The 23,110-nt window shown below is 37.0% G+C and overlaps 1 protein-coding gene across 1 annotated transcript; it reads right to left on the bottom strand.

Annotated features, from left to right (window-relative positions):
• Positions 1-1,944: 1,944 nt before the first annotated feature.
• On the bottom strand, positions 1,945-22,897 carry LOC125852911 (uncharacterized). Its single transcript, XM_049532593.1, has 14 exons — positions 22,387-22,897; positions 14,805-14,943; positions 12,660-12,879; positions 12,468-12,568; positions 11,461-11,582; positions 11,296-11,387; positions 10,107-10,212; positions 8,392-8,546; positions 5,035-5,159; positions 3,968-4,077; positions 3,195-3,292; positions 2,855-3,102; positions 2,322-2,718; positions 1,945-2,239 (listed from the first exon to the last, which is right to left on the bottom strand). The coding sequence occupies exons 1-14, from the start codon at positions 22,774-22,776 to the stop codon at positions 2,164-2,166; spliced, it is 2,379 nt and encodes a 792-aa protein (XP_049388550.1). The 5' UTR covers positions 22,777-22,897; the 3' UTR covers positions 1,945-2,163.
• Between the last annotated feature and the right edge of the window lie 213 nt (positions 22,898-23,110).

Here is a 23,110-nt window from a genome sequence, read left to right as displayed (position 1 = left end):
TTTCCTAAAAAAACTTTATGAGGACCTCCGTAGTGAGTTGGGAAAGCATTGCATATAGTCCCACCATTTTAAGGCATATTATCGCTTTATGTGACTTTTAGGAATTATGTGACTTTTTTAGTTTTTCGTGTGTATTATAACCCATAGATCTGGCTCCTCGGAGAACCCACAAATATTTTATGAAAAAAACATTATGAGGACCTCTGTAATGAGTTGGAGAAGCATTGCGTATAGTCCCACCATTTTAAGGCTACAAACTAACTTTTAGTAATTAGCCGACTTTCTTAATTTTTCTTATGTATTAGCACATGGATCTGGAGCCTTGGAGAACCCAAAAAAAAATTCTGATTTTTTTTATGAGGAGCTCCGTAATGAGTTGGGGAAGTATTGCGTATAGTCCTACTATTTTAAGGCATATTTTCGCATTTACGAAATAACTTTTGAATTAATCGACTTTCTTAGTTTTTCGTGTGTATTAGCCTATGGATCTAGCACCTTAGATTTCTGAAAAAATTTATGCGGATTGTCGTATGAGTTGGGGAAGCATTGCGTAGAGTCCCACAATTTTTTAAGGCACATTTTTGTATTTACGAGCCAACTTTTAAAATTAACCGACTATCTCGATATTTCGTGTGTATTAATACATGAATCTTGCACCTTGGAGCACCCAAATTTTTTTTCTGAAAAAACTTTATGAGGACCTCCGTAATGAGTTGGGAAGCATTGTGTATAGTCCCACCATTTTTAAGGCATATTTTCACATTATCGAGCCAACTATTAAGAATTAGCCGACTTTCTTGATTTTTCGTGTGTATAAGCCCGTGGATCTAGAGCCTTGGAGCACCAAAGAAAATTTCTGAAAAAACTTTATGAGGACCTACGTAATGAGTTGAGAAACATTTCGTGCAGTCCCATCATTTTTACGGCATATTTTTTCATTTACGAGCCAATTTTAGGAATTAGCCGACTTTCGTGATTTTTTGTGTGTATTAACCCATGGATCTAGCGCCTTGGAGCACCAAAATATTTTCTCTAAAAAAACTTTATGAATACCTCTGTAATTAGTGGGTTAGCATTGCGTATTGTACCACTTTTAGGAATTAACCGACTTTCTCAACTTTTCGTGTGTTAATTAGCCCATGGATCTGGTGCCTTGAAGTACTCAATTTTTTTTTAAAAGACTTTATGAGGACCTCCGTAATGAGTTGGGGAAATATGGTGTATACCATTTTTAAGTCATATTTTCGCATTTACGAACCAATTTTTAGGAATTAAGCTACTTTCTTGATTTTTCGTATGTTTTATTCCATGAATATTTTGGTGATATGGCTTCCGAACGATTTCTTTGTGGAACCCTTTGTAGGAAAATGATGGAGCCATACAATCTCACCATTTTCAAAGTCCATTTAGGATCATTTTTACAGGAATTAGGTAATTTTCTCAATTTTCCGTATATGTTAATCGATTAATGTTTTGGTGATATGCCTTCTAGACGATTTCTTTGCGAATATGCAATTTTCTCATTACCGTACAATCTCACAAGTCAATTTAGGCAAATACGTGAGCTTCACCATTTTTTGCATATATTTTAGACATTTAGGAGACATTTTACTGAATTAGGAATTTTCCTCAATTTTTTGTGTTAGCCAATAAATATTTTGGTGATATGACTTCCGAATGATTTTTTGGGCATTTACAAATCATTAAATAAATTTGACCCAATCATATTTTTGGTCGTACGCTCCACGCGCGGGCCAGATAGCGTCATGGTCAATTTTACAGACGCTCTCTTTTTCAGCCTTATCTCCATTTTTTCCTCTAGACTCGGTGCGGGCTTGGTAGTGTGGCTGCTCAAGTTTTTCTTCATTTTTTGCTCCAAACATATCAATCTACTATGCAAAAAACCACTCATAAACAAGTACAAAAATCAATCTGAAAACTAAATGATACATCGGGCATACAATATTAAAACTGAAAAGTCATAGTAGTACTCATATACATATGTATCCATCTACCAACCAATTATACCTAGCTCGAGGGTATGTATAACTTAAAAGTATATGTCATTTTACAATGCTTCATCAGATGTGGTTGTCTCTTTTATGTATCTATATGATTTCGTAACTGAATTTTTGGGGCCTAAAGCCACTGCTTTAGTAGGAATCACACAATTTCAGATGCATCATCTGGAGTTTTAAGTTGTCCAGTCTTCAGTATGTTTTCCAGTGCATTCTGACATCTGAAGAAGTAGATGTTAGTATTATGTCTACGCAAAATCTATAATTTGAAAACAAAAAAATAAAATATGCTAATTCAAATACCTCCAAGGTAGATGGTCCAGGAACATGTATGGTGATACTATTATATCTTTGAATGCTTCTCTTTTCGCTACATACGCCCTAAACCTGCATCTTCTCTCCCAACTTTTCCAGCGCTTCCACAATGGTTTATGAAGACCATCCTTCTGTGGCACAATATGGATAACAAGACCAGGTAAATACAACTCTGGGATACTCAATGATGACTTATTTTCAGAAGATGGAACAGCCTCCATAAATTCGGTTAAAGGATCACTAAATGGACTTGATTCAGAAGTGGAGCAATTGAATGGACTGCTGAAATGATTTGATGATTCAGTTGACACGATTTCATCATCACAGCTAAAATCTGTATCTATGTCATGCAAAACAGAGGATCCTGCTTCACGCTTTGCCGATCCTGCAGAAATAGCAGTAGAACTTTTGCATGAAATAGTTATAACTAGAAGAAGCTGCAGACAAATACAGTTAGCCAGACACAACATGATTAAATGAGGCATGTATTCATATGGCAAATTCAAAAAGTTCAGTAGTACCATTTTCAAGTTGGCTATGGTTGATTTGGTTTGTACAACTTGACATTGCTGTCAAAGAATTCACTGACGATTCTCCATCGTTCATGCTTTTCTGACAGACAGTCAATGAAGTAAAGTGGTGAGCAAGTTTAAGAATTGTTGTAATATCAATAGTGCCATCTTCTGATAGCGCCTTAAGTGCAGCTGCTTGGAGTCTCATAATTGATGCTACTGAAAGGCGCGCTGAAAATTCATCATTGTTTACAATGCTGAAAAGATGTTAACAAGAACGGAAGTTAATTTTATAGCATATGAGCAGCAACACTTAATTGTCTCACAGATAATCACACACTGGCAATACCTGGTAATGAATTCTGAACAAGCATCTGCTACCACCAGACCCACACATGGGAGAGCACCATATGTGTAGACGTGTAAATCTGGGTACTGTTTGCGTAGCTGCTCAACACAATATAGCGATTTGATTTATAAATAAACTACATGTACTAACTCCAGAAATATATATTATTTAGAGAAGAACTGATTGGTAATACATGAAGATATATAGGCACCTTGGAAGATCCAAGTGACCATTAGAAGATTTAATATATTTACTAGGGTTTCAATACAAATATAACAATAAAACTCCTGATTCTGTGCTTGAACTAATCTGCCATTGTTAACACAAAATGAGTATATTCATAAAATCAGGGTGCATTAATCACCAATTCAGTTACCAATTAAAGGAACTGTATTTTCTATTAAATGGTCTTGCACATTCAAGTATATATATTTTGAAGATATGTACTCCAATTCAGATCATACCCCACAGATAGCTGATGAAATCTATTGACAGCATATTTTTTAGAGCTGATTACTATCCATTAAATATCAGATCAATATATTTAGTTCTTTACCAATGTAATAATGTGATCTTAACAAAGAAGATCAGCCAGATAAACAAACGAGTGAATTTCATTCAATCATCCAGATGATTAATGAAGAAAAAGTGTTTTTTGGGTGTGCGTCTATGGGGGTGGGGAGGAGAAAACAGCAATGCATGTCCTGTACAAAGAGCGCCCAAACATGATGAAGAAAAGTTCCAGGAATGCATTTCATCAGAAAAATGAATACCTTCATTCCCAGTACTGCAGCAATCGCTCCTCCAAGGGAATGTCCCACTATTTGCACACCATATCCCTCACACTCACATCCTACTCCCAGCAATGAGGAGAGAAATCCACCTGATATAGACGAAGCACACATATTTTTACAAAAGTATCATAGAAAATGCGTAGGTTTAATTCAAAGGGGAAAGAAAAAGCAATTCACTGCATGGCTTCGTGTATATTTTTTTTTGACAAGGCAAATAATTTATTAACAATTGAGGGAAGCCCCGTATACAAGTCATATACCAAAAGAAGAGAACCTAGACAAAAATATGGTACTCAACGAAAGAGATTCAATCCTCTATACAAATAGGGACCTCGTAAGTACACCAAAAAGAAACTAGAGACAAAACACTACTTTAAATTTTTACAAAATCAAGTTCTACCCCTTCAAATGCCCTCCTATTCCTGTCATTCCAAATAACCCACATGTATGCTAAAGGGGTAACACACCATGACCTCGAGCTTCTCTTGCCCCTTCTATGAGTCCAACTATGCAAAGCTTCCTTCATTGTATCCGACATCATCCATTGCATTCCAAACAAATTGAGGACCACCCTTCATTACCGACTAGCCACCTACAATGCAAAAGAAGATGATCTACATTCTTGCCTGCACTCTTACTCATAAAGCTCCAGATAACATAGGTAATCCTCCTCTTCCTCAGATTCTCCGTTGTTAAGATCGCATCCCTAGCGCTAACTATACAAAAAAAACCTTCCTCGGAGCTCAGGGAATCCAAATGGACTCATGAGGAAAGTAACTTATATAAGGCCCTTTTCTACACACTTCTTCATATCAATCATATCAACCTGCAATTCGAGCACTAGTAACTAATCTCAGCATCTAAATTGATGCTACAACTGATTTCCGGTCATAAATAAACAAGTACAAGCATAAGCCAGTGCTTCCACCAAAGCACTGCAAGAGAGAGCTCGTAAGAATTAAAAAACAGTACAAAATTGAATCTCTTAAATTTTTCGACAGAAAAACAGGAAATGAATAAATAATACAAAAGGCAATGCACTATACCATCTCCATAATTTCCATCTACTTGCACGTAAAGATCACGTGCGGCCTCAACTACCCCGGAGTGTGCATAGTGTGGAGTGGATGAAACCACTCTTTGACGAATGCATGGGTCACAATGATCGCCACTGAAAGAGAATGATGTATTAAGAAACAAAAAAAAAAAATGGAGAATAGTCAAATAGTGGTGCTTATATGCCATGCAGAAACCAAGTACAGAAAATTTAGTCAATAATGGGAGCAAAAAGAAAATCACAAATTTGCTACAACAAATGTTCAATGTCTTCTTGATTTCTTAATCTAACCCAAGAAATCACTTATGTGAGTATAGTTCATTTTTCCTTACTTTCTATGGTTTTTTATCGTTGGCCAGACGGGCGGCATATATGGGTAATAGCCGCCCATCGACAACGGAAGCTCTTTGATTCTCTACCAAGATCATAGAGGCTCTGTTACCATGTGAGAAATATTGGAGAAAAAATATTATTGAATTGTGTCTCTACATTAATACATTGAGACCCTATATAGATCCTTTCCCAACTAGGACACTACACATTATAATCCTTTTCCAAGTAGGATTCTATATATTATTCTTATTCATATTCCTATTCCTATTTCTATTTCTATTCTAAGTAGGATTGTATATACTATTCTTGTTCCTATTCCTATTCTAACATATACATTGTTTTACAATGTAAAAGATGTGTATATACACCTTTATACATTGTTATACATTATATATACATTGCTTATACACTATATAATGTATATATGTTGTATAATTATATATAGAGATGTATGTACACCTTTATAAATCATTATACATTATATATACACTACTTATATGTTGTTTATACATCTAGGCCTCTAAGAGATTGATAATCATCTCTTCTGGATCTAAGTTATCTTTTTCTTTTGTTTTTTTAGTTATTGGAGTTTCTTTCTCTTCAAGTTTTTCATGTTGAGACGCATTAATTGGTGCAATTGTAGTAGGAGGGAAAGTTATGGTAATTTTTTGTGGTTGTTTATCTTTTTCTTTTTCTTTTTTCTTGGTTGGGTATCTCAAATATTTTCTTAGCCGTATAACTTGACCGGAGATCTTCATTGAACTCGAATCAAGGTGAAGCGGGACGGAAAGGAGATCCCTAAAGAGGTTGAAGTGGAAATTGAAGGTCTAATCTATACAATTTCGGTGTGGGTGGAAGCTCCAATCACTGTGAAATCAAAGGAAGAAGAAGTGGAAAGCCTTTGAATTATCCGCTAGATAATAGTACAGTATCAACTTTCTTTGCTAGAGATGTGATGGCTAACACCTGGGTAAAATCGACAGGGCACGTCACTCGATGGGGAGAGTATAGGTCAAAGGCAAATGTGGTGCATGCAACATAAATGGGGCTTTTAAAGGTATACTTGGACCTTTTACTCAACTGCAGAACTTGGGCCCAATTTTAAGCCCAACAAAACAGACCCATTAATTCATAGATTTCCCAATTTCTCTGAGAATGAAGCCCAATCTAAAGACCCAGTTACAATTGAAATCCAAGAAAACACCCTTAGAGAAAGAAGAACAACATCACACATTTAGTCATCTGTGATAACTCAAGTCGTGAAGAACACAATGATATACGAGGGTGAGGAACAACACGCAGAGACACAAGAAGACCAGTTCAACATTTGTATGACTAGTACAATGGTGTTTTAATATGTAACGGTGCCAATAACTCTTCACTTTTGGTGTCGGACCCATGTCTTCACGACGTGGGTGTGGGCTTAATGTGAGCTTCTGTGTCGTTATCAAGGTAATAAGGCATGTTTTCCCTTGCCAATGAGCCTCTTCTGAAGAGGTGACACAAAACAATTGATATTTCACTTTATAGTTTTTTTCTTCAATTTATTTGGTCATATATTTGACATTGATGCTTATAATTATTAGTCTTGGACTAAACATATATATATATATATATATATATATATATATAGTTGTATCTTTTATCCCTTTGTGCCTTTCTCAATTAAAGCCCACATTTTTTTGCACTTAAAGCCCCAATGGACCTTAGAGTTTTTTCGCGCTTTTTGCTTTTGATAACACTGCAAGGGACTGCAGGAAAGGAAGACACTTTAAGATAGAACAATCACAGTAGAGGGCTCTATACTGTAAGTTCTGCCTACAAAAACATGAATCAGATGCACTCACAGATCAGTTTTTTTCCTGGGAAACTAATATGGAAAGTCAAAAATTCCATCGAAAGTCACTATATATCTTTACTTGACTGGTTCGGAAAAATCTGTCCTAACTCATGAGAATCTCAGGAAAAGGGGAATCCAATGGTGAAAGATGTTATTTATGTAGACAAAATGTAGAGACAATTAGCCATATGTTCCTTCATTGTAAAGTGGTCAGTCTGTTACGGGACGGGACCTGTTTATCAGCTTCATAGGTATAATCTGGACTATGCCAGGAAAAACATCAGATGTGCTAACAAGCTGGAATGCTGAGGAGGATGGCAACACAAACAATGACAGATGGAGAATTGTCTCTGCAGTAATATGGTGGACAATTTGAAAAGAAAGGAATTCTAGGTGTTTTGAAGACACTAGTAGTTCTATCTATGCAAAGGATTAAAATGAATTGCATCCTTAGTTTTATTATTGGTGCAACTCAGAGAATATATATGATCCAGTTTCTATTTTTGTGATAGTCTACTATTTTACTCTTTTGGTTGTGGATTCACACTGATGTAAATTTTTGGTTGCCAACACTTCTGTGTTGTATTTATGCATGGCTTCGTCACTCCTGCTATTTATTTTTGCGGTCTGATTTGAAATGTTTCTCCTTGAGCTTGAGGGTCTATCAGAAACAGCCTCGCTCCCCTCCCAAGGTAGGATTAAGGTTTGCGTACACTCTACCTTCTCCATACCCCACTTCCGTGACTACACTGGGTATGTTATTGTTGTTAACACTTCTGGGTTGGTGACTCATATACAGATTTGTTACCTTGTCAAAAAAAAACAAGTGTTTTTTTTATTTTTCAAGTCTAAGTGTCCATGATCTGTGAAAACCTAAAAATCGGACATGAGAAAAAGGGCAACTATTGAGAGGTGGTGATCCAAAAACATTTATCCAGAAGTCCTAGCAATTGGGAACTTGCAAGGTATTTTTAATGGTCACAAGTACCTAATCAAGAAGTACTTCAGAAGCACAGATGGAATTCCAAAGATAAATGCAGAGATGTAATGTCAACAAAGAAGGCAGTCAAAGGATGCCAGAAGCAGATTTAAGTGCAAGTAAATTTGTAAAAAGAACCAAATGAGTGTGTAGAGGAGATAGAAAGATAAAATAGAGAGAGAAAGATAGATTACTTTAGCAGGCTATCTAATTCTTCTTCAGTAAGGCAGCATTCCCTGCCTAAACCATCAGTTATGAGGTCTTCGGGGGTCTCAGTTCCCCTCACAGCAATTACAACAGATTTCACATTATGCAAAACCACAATAAAGTATGCTGCTTTACACTTCCCCTGAAAAAGAGATATGGAAGTTGTTATTTTTTTTTAAATGGAAGACACTTTCTTTTTTGGATAAGAAAAAATAAAGACAATAAGCACACGGGTTCAAAACATCCAAAATAAGACACGTGAAGTACTCATAGTTTCACTTGATTCAATATATATATATAAAGAAAAAAAGACATTGCAAATTTTGAGGGATGAGGACTTGTTGCCTGAATATCAATAACATAGAAGAGCTAAGATGGAACCTAAATACAATAAGCACAACGGTTCAAAACCTATTTCTGCCCAAAAAGAAAAAAAAAAATCAAAATAAGACATGTAAAGTGCTCATGGTTTCACTTGATTCAAAATATATATATATATATATATATATAGGACATTGCAAACTTTTGAGGGATATCGAGAACTTGTTGCCTAGAATTCAATAACATAGTAGAGCTCAGTGTTGTGGATGGCGAAAGGTGATAAAAGGCGACATGGGTCTGTGGCGAGGCGCTAGCCTTTTTCAAGTGAGGCCCAATTAATACCAAAAAAGTAAAATATTTAATTGCATATAAAAATAATCAAAATCTCAATAGCATTAACATATTAGCAAATATTTTAATTCAAAAAAGAAAAATAGATAGTAACTTAGAACTTGAATGAGAAAAAAATAGAACAAAAATCAAAACAGTGAAAAAAAACAAAGGTAGAAGTGACTCTAAAGAAGAAGAAGGAAAAAGAAACAAAGGAAGAAGAAATTTGAAGAAGAAAGAACAACATATTGGTTGGACTTTGGAGTTGCCGGAAAATTCTGGCCGGTCGCCCGAGGAGTCTAGTCGAAAACCCTAAAATTACCTTTTAACTTTTAAAACCCTAAATTGGTCGCCTTTTCTAAAGAAAATACAAAAGGTGACACCTTTCTCGCCTTTGTCGCCATGGCGCCGCCTTTTGAAGATGGCCTCGCCACAGAGCTAAAAGGCGATGAAGGGTCGCCTCACCTTGCCTCTCGCCATCGGCGACAAGGCGATCGCCTTTCACAACAGTGGTAGAGCTAAGATGGAACCTAAAAGACAAATCTAGTAGGAGGGAAAGAAGAAGAAGGTAAGTATCAAAGACTGGAGAAATGTTGCATAAGAGTATCTGCAATCAAGTGGACTGGAGTTGCAGTGTCACACATGCCAGTTCAAAGTCCTATCTAAGCATGCACTTCAGTGAAGTTGCACTGTTACCCCCAGCGCGATCACCCCTCACCTTGCATCGCCTCACGCGACGTAGCGGTTGCTTTTCAGAACTAGAATCGAAGTCTCAAACCAATTTAAACTTATGAAATTACAGGCCATAATGACAATCTGACAGTTCAAACTTCACATGGTTTATAAATAACTTAGACATCAAAAATGTAGTTCACAGGATAGGACATCACAATTCACATGGTTCCAATATGTCCTTACAAACATAGAACCAAATAAATAACCGGAAACAAGGTCGTGATTTACTGTTAGGTGATCACAGATTAGAACTTAGGGATGTCATCACAAAACATTTGCGGCCAAAAATAGCCTAGAGATCTAAAGCTAGACTTACTTGATTAACACGCCCTTTTCTGAGCATATGTGCTGACAAATGAACATGTTTCAAGAAGGCTGCTGCATGACCTCGCCACCAGTTGTCACCTTCTAGTAAAGGTCGCCTGCGTCAATACATTTTGATTCCAAAAAGAGAAGAAGAATCAAGCCACTATGCGAACAATCAAACAACAGTTCAAAAAGGACGAAGTGTCATAGAAATAAGGGTTCGGAATTTCTCCAAGGAAAACAGATTTAAAGAAGTCAATAATCCTTAGCAGGAACCTTCATTTGATTGTGCTGAGTCTTGAATTATCAGGTATTTGAATATAAATCAAGAAAGCTACAAGAACCAAGGTAATTCCATTTCATCCTTTTATGTCTAAAATCAGTTCCTGCCACCAGTACTAGAGTAGACTTGCATTTGAAGTCCCCTGGATGGAGCAAGCAGTTATCATGCACCACGGGTTGCACCGTGTATGAAAGTATGATACTCTAACTAGCTTCTTGGATACTTAAAGAGTGATGAGCATCTTAATTTTTCTCAAGATCTTTCAGATTTAAGAGGGCTAAGTAGAGAGTTCCTTTTAGCCAAAGCTCTTAAGAGGTGTTCAGAACAAAGAAGAAGATTAGTTCTTTTGCTAACGAGAATTGGAGCTTGTATATGGTCTATTTAAGGGAATAGTCATTTGTTTGTTTCATCCACATACTACAAAGATAGAATCTCCTCCCATAAAAAGGCATCCTGATGCACTAAGCTCCCGCTATGCAGGGGGGGGGAGTGAAGGCCTGGAGTCTGGACCACAAGATTCTATTGTACGCAGTCTTACCCTGCATTTCTACAAGAGGTTGTTTCCACAGCTCGAACCTATGACCTCCTGGTCACATGGAGGCAACTTTACCATAAAACATTACAATCACATTTTTTGGCAACTTGTCTGATATGCATATCCTTTTGCTCATAAAGTTGGAGAATCTTCTATGCCATATTCCAGCTATTATATCCTGTCAACTCACATAGGAGTTCATTTATTCTCAGGCTTTTGTTCCCATGTATTTCATCCATATCCTAATGTATAACTTGCAGTCAGATATACGTCTATGGTTTTCCACTGAAACTTTCTTTTTAACTTTTAAAAAGCAAATGTCGTTACATGCTCTAAAAATCCAAGTAATCTACAACTAAGATAAACCAGTGGGTATCTGACCTGTTCCAAAGCCAAGGAGCAAGAATGCCTTGCCTATAGAGCCATGAACAAGAAAAAAGTACAGGATTTCTTCCTATATCCAGTAATAGACCCTGCAATTGACCATTCCACATCAAAATAAGCAAATTTATAATCAAGTCAAATTGAAATGCCTTGTTGTCATACCGTGTAGGCTGCTTCAGCAAATGGATGGTAGAAAGCAGCCTTGCGCATCCTTTCAATGGGTACAGCCACCGACTCTTCATACGATTTAGAGAAGGAAGAAGGATTCTGCAATAAAGCTAGTCCTGAATATCAAGAAGAGATCATTTTCTTTTACCTTACTGATAGAAAGAGATAAGCTTTGTTTTCAAAGTGAATACTTCCAAATCGCGGAAATAGAAAACAAATCCAATACTTAAAGCACTTCTAGCATTCATAACTATCATTTTGACTGTAATGTTGGATGAGAACTATACTGAACAAAGTGATCGCAAAACAATACAGAAAACCTTGATCATGTCAATTGAACAAGTATTATCCTCTAAGTTCCCCTTGCAGTTAAAATCTCTAAGTTTTTCAAATGAACATTGTATTCTTTTCCATTTTGTTTTCAACATTAAAATTTGTGACTTCTTATTTAACTATTTCTAAATCAATACCACCTTTCCCTTGTAGAAATCACTCTGAACATCTCAATTGCTATTTCTAAAAAGAACTGCCGCATCCAAATATCCTAAACTAGTTGTGGTAAGTCTAGATAATCCTGTGTCCTTTCTTTTTGGGGGTGAGCGAAGGTTATTTCAGTTTCTATATCATCCCTACTGTCAGATATGCTTACACTCTATGCACCTAACAAACTAAGGAGGTACCCTCATGAGTTAAGAAATGTGGGATACACTTCTCCAGATGCATGTACAACCAGCATGATTTTGGCACAGATGTTAGACTACATAATACAATATTAGAACAGCTTTGATTTTTTAAGAACCTTTCACGTCCCGCATCGAGTATATAAGGGCATCCAAAAGGATTTTAAGGTCTTGCATCACTCTACTAATTGTCTTAAGATTTTTTAGGTTGAGTACTCAGATTCTTTCATACGTCCTATAGAATGGTAAATTGTATTACATCCATCAAATAAAGAATAAGTAAAAGTAAAGTACACAGACCCCCTATATATCAGCACGAACCTGCCAAGAGCTCCAAATGACCTGTTCCAGATGCACGGTAAGTGACAAGATCACCAAGTAACTGTGCCACAGAACAAACTTCATCTTCCTCTAGCACAGTCCTATGGAGCAAAAAGAGTATACAAAGAAAGCGGGTTAAGCAATCTGAATGACAATTCAAATCCTGTGGTCAACATATGCAGAGAGGCCTACAAGTATTTGACCCGTCCCAGACAGCACAAAGCTTCACGAATGCCATGATCAAATACCTCCCTATAATGTGCCCTCCAAGCATTATCTTCTGTTGCATAGAAAGACCTCCATCTCAAGACGTCAGCCCCAGCAATACATTGTACTGGAGCCACATAAGATATAATAACCATAAAAAAAATAAGCATGTTGCGTTGCCACTTCGAACCATTTGAGAGAATCCCTGCAAGATATAGTTCATAAGTACTATCAGTTTGATGACTGAAACAAAAAAAAATGTTGGTTAATTGTGTTATCTGCAATCAGTGAAAGGGAAGGGGTGTCGGGGAAAAAAGGAAAGGTGGTAAGCTTTTAAATGCAAGTATGCCACAAGTGTTATGATTATAAGAAATGGAGTTATCCATGTAGAGTTCTAATATCTTCTAATAACTAGTGAAGCACAAAGCCAATCTACAAGTCACACATATAAAAGACAACTTTTCTACTTTTCCCGTTGTTGATAAAATATTACTTAATAAAAAAAAGTCAACCTTTTTGGTTAACAAAAAAGAAGTCTTAATGCAACATACAATATACTCCGAGGTTCGCAGCAGACCCCTAACATGCAGGTTTTTCATTTTTTTCTTCTTTTGCTTAGTTATAGAAATTGTTTATCGTTGCTTCCTAAAAGGCTAAAACCTAGTATTTAAGACAGGCAAAGACAGGATTCTAAAAGCTGAATTAGGCTTTTGAAACAATTACATGCAACTTCTTTGGAATAACACATTGTCATCATTTAGGATGTTGGTCTTAAACGGTTACAAGACCAATGAGAGATCATCCAGATTAACAAGTCAAAAACATTACCATGATAAGACAGTATAATCACAATATGAAGATCATACGCAGATTCTGTTTCACTATAGACTACCAACAGGAAAGAAGACACCTATTTCCTAGGATAATGAAGATCTTCAACAGTGTTCCAGAGAGAGTTAAAAAGAATTTTGAAGCTGTCTTTAAAACAAGAGATAAAGAGTTGATGAATTGGTTCAAGAAAGCAAAGATGTGAAAGTTGCTATGACATGCTCAGAGAACCTTAGTATCTCCTCTTATTTCTTATTTCTATTTGGGGCTGCATGTTAATTATCAACTCACCGTGTACGGTTTTAATTGCAGAGGGTAGAGCAAGAACAATATACCACTACTTTTAGTGAGGGTTTCGAACCTGATATACAATAGAGGCCATGATATGGTACTGCTTGCTAGAACTAAATCCCATAATGTCATTCGGTACTTGCGATGTGATGGATACTACTTACCTCAGTTAGTTCAGGTATTGCATAAGTCCCCTACCCCACCCCTTTTATCCATCGTTACTTTACTTTAGTTTAGAACCTTCCAGAATTCTCACCAGCAAGGAAAAGAGTACAATAGGAAAGGAGATATAAGAGAGGTAATAATAATGTTTAAGTTGCTATACCAAGGGAGTAGACTATTCTATGTAAAGAGCTACTACAGTAAGCTGATAGCTAGAGAGAAATTGGATTTCCCTCATCTTCTTGTTAGTGCATCCATGAGGTTCCTATTTGTATAAAGAGTTGAGTGCATTCTGTAGAGAGACAAACTATATGATTCTCTAATTTTTGTATGCCTCATGTATATGGGACTTTTTCACCATTATCAATAAAAATTACCCTTTTCTTGATTTAAAAAAAATGAAACAATCAACTAGCCGCATCAGAATGCCCATTATAGGACGTGAAAATTTCTGCTAGCATAATATAACATAGATGTCAGGTTTAATTCAAAAGCAGCAAAAAGAAAACGATAAAGTAAAATAAGGTAAAATATTGTAATTTGATCAAAACTCAAAAAATAGTATTTATGTTGCTCCCCTTAATGCCTAATTATTCACAGAATCAGCCATCTACCAGTTCACCCATTAACAATCTTTGACATTTGAAGAAAGGTTGAATCCACGAAAATGATGGTCGTGTTCATAGCACCAAAAAGAAAATAGGAGAACAGAGGACACATATTATGGAAACATCATAACAAAGGATATCCACCAGGTGCTCCTCATAGACAATATAGCATGTAAAAGTTTGCATAATATTCCCATGAAAGATAGATTTTCAAGAAGGCATGCATACAATTTAATATTACCTCTCAGACAGTTGCTTGATGCTGTATCACGATGCAAAAGATTGGTGACAGTGAACAAAAGAAAAACAGCCCCAAGAAGTTGCAGTATTGTAATTACTGAGGCAATTCGAGTCCACAATAACAGTCTCCTATATTTCCTCTGTAATCAGGATAAAACTCAAAAGTAGGTCACAAATAAGAAATGTCATTCAGAGACTTCTAATGATTTTAAAATTTAAGCATTGGAAATACTTAGTAAAGGAGAATAATTTTATCACACGCTCATCACAGCAAATGATCATATCTTACCAAAATGAAGTATTAATATATCTTAAGCAGCACGCTGGCATCATTCTGTTTAATCATAAATATAACCAATAACCAAAAGTTGCATATGTAAACATACTATAAGACACATGTGAATGCAAAAACCAGAGGAGATAAACAACATCAGCTCCGTCGAAAAGGCTAATTATGACTTCTGGAAAATAAAAACTAGGACATGCTTAATCAGCTGTGTGTGCAAAATATGAGTTTATTCAGTTAAACTTTTATGAGTTTATTCAGGTAAACTTTTATGAGTTTATTCAGATTTCAGGTAAGAGATCTGAAATGATCATTTTCTTCTATTTGAATTGTAGTGGCCATAGATGCTCAATTCTTCACTTTTTCCCCTGCATTACTTTTAAAACTGGCTACACTTCATCCTCAGTAAATCATCCCCAATACAACTCCTTTTCCTCCACCAATGGCATTACTTTTTTTTTTATGACAAGGGAAACCTGCAGCCAACTACCCTTTGATGGCATTACTCTTTCTTGTCATTTGAATGAAGTCTCAATTTTGTTTCCCATCCTTGTTGAAGGAGATGCCAACCTCTTTTGTATAAGTCTGGGAGATGCCAACCATCTCTCATTCTTTTTAATTTTATTTTTCTAGAATAGGTGCAACCATCTCTTCTTCCTACGAACACTATATTTCATAAAATCTCAAGATCTCCTTTTTATCTCTGTTTTCATCAACAATAAAATTGTATCTCCCATTTGCATTTTCCATTTTACGGGGAATGTTGGTATTGTGAGAAATATATACGAAAAATATTATTGAATTGTGTATCTAAATAGTTACATTGAGACCCTATTTATAGACACTACATTGGAATATTTTTCCAACTAGGATTCCTATTCTTATTCCTATTCCTGTTCCTGTTCCTATTCCTATTTCTATTCTAAGTAGGAAATACTTATTTCTATTCTAACACTCCCCCTCAAGCTGGTGCATACAAATCATATGTACCTAGCTTGTTACAGATGTAATTAATACGAGGACATGTGAGGGACTTGGTGAAGATATCTGCAAGCTGATCATTTGACTTCACAAATTTCGTAACAATATCTCCCGAGAGTATCTTTTCTCTGACAAAAGTGACAGTCAATCCCAATGTGCTTAGTCCTTTCATGAAACACTGGATTTGATGCGATATGAAGAGCCGCTTGATTATCACACACAAGTTCCATCTGATCAACTTTGCCAAATTTTAGTTCTCCCAGCAACTGTTTGATCCAAACTAGCTCACAAGTTGCTGTCGCCATTGCTCGATATTCTGATTCTGCACTAGATCGAGCAACCACATTCTGTTTCTTACTCTTCCACGACACCAAATTACCTCCTACTAAAACACAATATCCGGATGTCGAACGTCTGTCAGAGGGTGATCCTGCCCAATCAGCGTCTGTATATCCAATGATATGCTCATGGCCTTGATCCTCAAAGAGTAGTCCTTTACCGGGAGCTGACTTTATATATCGCAGAATACGAACAACTGCTTCCCAATGACTATCACAAGGGGAAGTCATAAACTGACTTACAACACTCACAGGAAAAGAGATGTCAGGTCTAGTCACTGTGAGATAATTCAACTTTCCAACAAGTCGTCTATACCTTTCAGGATTACTAAGTGGCTCCCCCTGTCCTGGAAGGAGTTTAACATTCGGATCCATAGGAGTGTCAACAGGTCTACATCCCATCATTCCTGTCTCCTCAAGAATGTCTAAGGCATACTTGCGTTGAGAAATAACAATACCTGATCTAGACTGAGCAACCTCAATACCTAGAAAATACTTCAATCTGCCAAGGTCTTTAGTTTGGAAGTGCTTAAAGAGATGTTGCTTCAAATCGGTGATACCATCTTGATCATTACCGGTGATAACAATATCATCAACGTAAACAACCAAATAGATACATCGACTTGGTGCAGAATGCCGATAAAACACAGAGTGATCAGCTCCACTACGAGTCATGCCAAACTCCTGAATTACTGTGCTGAACTTCCCGAACCAAGCTCGAGGAGACTGTTTTAGACCATAGAGTGACCTGCGCAATCGACATACAAGGCTACTAGACTCCCCCTGAGCAACAAAACCAGGTGGTTGCTCCATATAGACTTCTTCCTCAAGATCACCATGCAGAAAAGCATTCTTAATGTCCAACTGATGAAGAGGCCAATGACGAACGGCAGCCATAGATAGAAAAAGACGAACAGATGCAATTTTAGCCACAGGAGCGAAAGTGTCACTATAATCTAGCCCAAATATCTGAGTATACCCTTTGGCAACAAGGCGAGCCTTAAGTCGATCAACTTGACCGTCTGGACCAATTTTAACTGCATAAACCCAACGACAACCAACAGTAGATTTACCTGCAGGAAGGGAGACAAGCTCCCAAGTACCACTCTTATGTAAAGCAGACATCTCATCAACCATAGCCTGCCTCCATCCAGAATGAGAAAGTGCTTCACCTGTAGTCTTAGGAATGGAAATAGAGGACAAAGACGACACAAATGCATAATGGGGTGATGATAGACGATGATAACTTAAGAAGGTATAATGTGGGTTAGTATTTCGAGTGGATCGTATACCTTTTTGAAGTGCAAGCGGTTGGCTAGGAGGAGGCAAGTCCGCAGTAGGAGCAGGGTCTGGCGCATGACATGAATCATCTGGGACTAGGGTTGGACGTGGACGGCGATGATAAGTTAGTAGTGGTGGCACTACAACTGGAGATGTAGAAGTAACCGTAGATTCCTCAAAGGTTGGCACAGGTAAAACCTGAGGTATGGGTAAGACCATAGAGACATCAGGATGATCAGAAGATGTATAGTAAGGCTGAGACTCAAAAAATGTAACATCAGCGGACATAAGGTATCGATGAAGATCATGTGAATAACAACGATACCCTTTTTGGACTCGAGAGTAACCAAGAAAGACACATTTGAGGGCACGAGGAGCTAATTTATCTTTTCCTGGGGCTAAGTTATGAACAAAGCATGTGCTCCCAAAGACACGAGGAGGGATAGGATAGAGATGTGACTGAGGAAACAGTATGGAATGGGGAACCTGATTCTGAATAGAAGAAGAGGGCATTCTATTTATCAAATAACAAGACGTAAGAACTGCATCTCCCCAAAAACGCAGTGGAACATTGGATTCAAGGAGAAGAGTACGAGCGGTCTCAATAAGATGCCGATTTTTTCTTTCAGCTACACCATTTTGCTGAGGGGTGTATGGACAAGTAGTCTGGTGAATAATGCCTTGGTGAGTCATAAACTCCTGAAATTGGGAGGATAAGTATTCTAAGGCATTATCACTACGAAAAGTACGAATAGAAACACCAAACTGATTTTGTATTTCAGCAAAGAAACTTTTGAAAATAGAAAATAACTCAGAACGATCTTTCATTAAGAAAACCCAAGTACATTTTGAATAATCATCAATGAAACTAACAAAATAACGAAATCCTAAGGTGGAACTGACTCTACTAGGACCCCAAATATCTGAATGAACTAATGAAAAAATAGACTCTGAACGACCCTCAGTACTACGAGAAAACGTAGCACGAGTGTGTTTCCCAAGTTGACACGACTCACAATCTAATGTGGATAAACTAGACAAACTAGGCACCATCTTTTGCAGTTTGGATAGACTCGGATGTCCCAAACGTTTGTGAATTAGATCTGGGGAATCTGTAACGGAGCATGCTGCTAAGGAGTTTGAAGAGGTAAGATAGTAAAGGCCTTGTGATTCATGTCCTGTTCCAATCATCTGTCCCGTACTGCGGTCCTGCATGAGAAAAAAATCATCGAAAAAAGTTATGCTACAATGTAGGGCTTTCGTCAAACGACTAACAGATGCTAGATTAAAAGGAGAACCAGGGACATAAAGAACAGAGTCTAAGGTGACAGAAGATAGGGGTTTGGCTTTTCCAACCCCTTTTGGTTTTGTTTGGATCCCATTGGCTAAAGTAATAGCTGAAAGAGATTGTGAATAAACAATATCGGATAAAAGTGATTTATTACCAGAGATATGATCAGAAGCCCCAGAGTCCATGACCCATGTTCCAAGAGTACTAGATTGCGACACACAAGCAAAAGAATTACCCGTAACAGAGACATCAGGTTGTGCAACCGAAACTACTTGTGGAGACGTTTGCTTATTTGCACGATACTGAAGGAACTCATCATATTCTGTCTGAGCAATATGAGCATTATTGGATGGTTGATTAGGTTGAGCACCATATGCTATTGGTGGAGATGTCTGTTTACTTGCGCGATTTCGAAGGAACTCATTATACTCCTTTAGAACAATAGGATCATAACTGGGTGGTGGACCATGCAAAATATAACATATATCACGAGTGTGTCCAGACTTATGACAATGACTACACTTGGATCGAGGTTTCCCAAAACGCCCTCCCCCTCGCCGATTCTCCATAGATTGATATGTACGCTTTTCAAAGGTTTGAGATGCGAGAATAGATGAGTCAACAGTGGGTGATGAAACTACCTTGTGACTGGGAGGTGCCGCAAGACGAAGGAGACGAGAGAATAATTCATCGATTGTAGGAACTGTAGGGCTAGCTAAAATCTGATCACGTACAGAATCATGATCAGGAGGAAGTCCAGCAAGAGTAAGAACTAGAAACAATGTTTGTCTGTGTTCTTGTTGTTTTTCCACATTCGTAGTAACTGGCATTAATGTGTCAAATTCCTCCATGACTGCCTGTACCTGTCCCAAGTAAGTAGACATATCGGATTCTTGTTTCTTTAAGTTGGTCAATCGAGATATCACATCATAGAATCGAGATATGTCATTAGTGTATAAAGCACGAGCCTTTTCCCAAACTGTATAACACGTCTGGAATGGGCGAAACAAGGGCATCAACTTGGAATCAATAGAACGCCATAGGAGACTACATAATTGAGCATCTACTTTCTCCCATTGTGCTTTGGCTTTTCCATCTTCCTCACTAGTCTTTGCCTTTACATCTACCTCATAAGCCTTGTTCATTAAGTGATCTTGGACACCTTGACCCTTGCACCACAGCTCAACCGAGGAAGCCCAAGATAAATAGTTTGAACTTCCCAATAAAAGTTCTGAAGTGATTATAGGGCTAGAACTTCCAATCCCTATATTTTTAGAACCAAAAACATCACACCCAAAAGACATTATGCTAAATTTGTCTTGGAAACAATGAAAAAAAAACTTGATTATTGAGATCTGATTGTCGGAAAATTCAAATCTCAAAGAAAAGTCGCCGGAAACTGCCTGAAAATAGCCGAAACCCTAATTTCGGCGATCAGATCTGGTCAAAAACAGTATGGGCCTGGTCGGAATGGCTGGACGACCCCAACTGTCAAAAAAATTCTCAAAAAATATGATCAGAAAAACCCTCACGCGCGGGCGCATGAGCTAGATCTCGCCGGAAACTACCACCTCCGATCGGCGCGTGAGAGCGCGTGGGGTGATGTTTTCCGGTGGTTTTGGCTGGGGTTTGGTCGCGGGGGCTTTCCGAGCCTCGTGGTGGTGTTGGTTTTCGCACAACACCCACAGAAAGAAAAAAGAATAACAAAATCAAACCCAACAGTCACCGAAAATTGACATAGACATACGGTGACTTGTTTGTTCTCACCAATGCTCTGATAGCATGTGAGAAATATATACGAAAAATATTATTGAATTGTGTATCTAAATAGTTACATTGAGACCCTATTTATAGACACTACATTGGAATCCTTTTCCAACTAGGATTCCTATTCTTATTCCTATTCCTATTCCTATTTCTATTCTAAGTAGGAAATACTTATTTCTATTCTAACAGGTATAATTATTGATGATGTGGATAACTTTTACTATCATAACTTAATTATATTACCTTGTTAAAATAGGACTTCTAACGTATTTAGTGAGTTGTTGGTTAGTAGCAACAATGATAATTCTAGGTATACTTTTTCATAAAGATAATGTCTGGACTATCTTGGATGCACCTCGACTAATCCATCATGTACTTGTTACTCCCGCTAACGTTGGTAACAAGTATTATGTCCAAGGTTAACTTTATGTATTCTTAAACTATGTTCTGCATCATATTTGATACTTGTATCAATCCAAATTTGACAAAAGTCAGCCAATTACTCTAAGTCCCTAAAGCAAGAAAAGCAATGTAATACATTGAACCTAGCATCACAAGATTAATAAATATCACTACTCAAGGAGAAGCTAAGATGGCTAATAAAGGAATGAAAAAATATCTAGTAGCACACATACTCCTACCTCATGACAAAAGAAAATAACACTCCTTATGTTTCAATAAAAGAAAACATTCTTTTCATTTTACACCATTCAAGATAACTGATATATTTCTAGACAACTTGCACCACTTCCAAGGACTTCAATTCATTTAACTATTCAAATTTTAAACGATGATGTACCTTAGCATCACATGATTAATAAAAAACAGCATTCGAGGAGAACCTAAACTAACTAATAAAAAAATGAAAACATAGCTAGTACCACACATCCCTTTACATCATGACAAAAGAAAATAAAAACTCCTTATGTTTCAATTTATATAGCACTATTTTCATGTTACACCATTTGAACTACATATTTTTCTAAACAATTTTCTAGAACTCAAATTCATTTAACTATTCAATTTTTGAACTATTGGGGAGAGGTGATTAGACAAGACATGGTGCAGCTCCAAATTACGGAGGACATGACATTAGATAGGAGGGTGTGGAGGTTGCGTATTAGGATAGAAGGTCAGTAAGTATGGAGCATTGTCTTGGTTTTTGAGGGGTTTAGCCATTTCTTATAGTGTCTTGTTTTTTCTTCCACCATCACTCATTGTTGAATGTTGATTGTGTTTAGGTTATCGCATTATTTTGTGATTGTTACTGTTTCCTCATTAGTTATTTTGTCTCTTTACTGTCGTTTTCCCTTTTTCATTATTCTAATATGTTATACTCGAGCCGATGTCCTCCAGAAACAGTTGTCTTAGCTCCACAAGGTAGGAGTATGGTCAGCTTACACTCTACCCTCCTAATACCCTACTAGTGGGATTTCACTAGGTATGTTGTTGTTGACTTAATGTTCCCCATCAAACTCACTTCTCAATAACTAGTTTAATATTGTCTTCAGTTGTAGCTAAAGTCAACTTTTTTCATCCTACCAAACACCTCCATATATCCTAGTATAATATAAAAAGGTTCCATTGTGCACATAATCAAAGCTAGTGCAGAATGAAAAAGAAAATGGTTAAAAATTACCCGTCTTTGTTGTCGAATAGCAAGCTGAGAATCAGGCAAATCGGTCTGAGAAGTTAAAATACTGGAAGCTGTATGTTGCTGAGCAATACCAGTTCCGATCATAGCACCAATCCTAATAATAGAAACCATAATCATAAGAATAACAGGCGCAGTACCGTCGTTTTCCCCACATGTAGAATGAGCGACGATAACAATAAGAATTCCCATGATAATGATAAGGGCATTGGAAACACCCAACACCATGGCTGACCTCCTTAACCTCTTCAATTCCGGTGCCGGTAAAGGCACCATTTTGCGGAATGAATTGGGAAATGTCAAACCCAATCCAAATCCCTTTGAACGGTTCCGCAGATTATTTGGATTGGGTAAAAGAGGAAGAAGAGGAGACATCAATTAACAGATGAATGAATTCCACATTTTACAAGTTTCCGATCATCTTTTTCGACCTAACAATCGTCGTTTAGGAGACAGATATGCCTCCTACAACAATAAACAAAATGACAGAAATCTCTTTTTTTTTCTTAATAAAAAACGGATATATTTATTAATTATTGGAAATTTTTGGTTTATATTTTATGATGTACTATATAAAATAAGAATTTCAAATGTTATCCTTTTCTTTTTATATAGTTTCCTTGAAATTATTAGTCATTACACATTATTTTTCAGCACTATAATCTGAATGTGACTATTTGGAACAATACCCTCTTTAAGGTTTTAAAAC

The sequence above is a fragment of the Solanum stenotomum genome, unplaced genomic scaffold, assembly GCF_019186545.1.
Source record: "Solanum stenotomum isolate F172 unplaced genomic scaffold, ASM1918654v1 scaffold6733, whole genome shotgun sequence".
Classification (NCBI taxonomy): Eukaryota; Viridiplantae; Streptophyta; class Magnoliopsida; order Solanales; family Solanaceae; genus Solanum; species Solanum stenotomum.
Note: the sequence above shows the minus strand (reverse complement) of the source record. Positions and strands in the feature narration are given on the sequence as shown.

Excerpts from the sequence above, each read along its gene's own strand:
- LOC125852911 (XM_049532593.1), bottom strand. The coding sequence starts at position 22,776 with ATGTCTCCTCTTCTTCCTCTTTTACCCAATCCAAATAATCTGCGGAAC. Across the intron at positions 11,583-12,467 it reads TCATTTGGAGCTCTTGGCAG|GACTAGCTTTATTGCAGAAT; the intron begins GTTCGTGCTGAT and ends CTTGATATTCAG. Across the intron at positions 3,293-3,967 it reads CTGCAGTACTGGGAATGAAG|CTACGCAAACAGTACCCAGA; the intron begins GTATTCATTTTT and ends TGTGTTGAGCAG.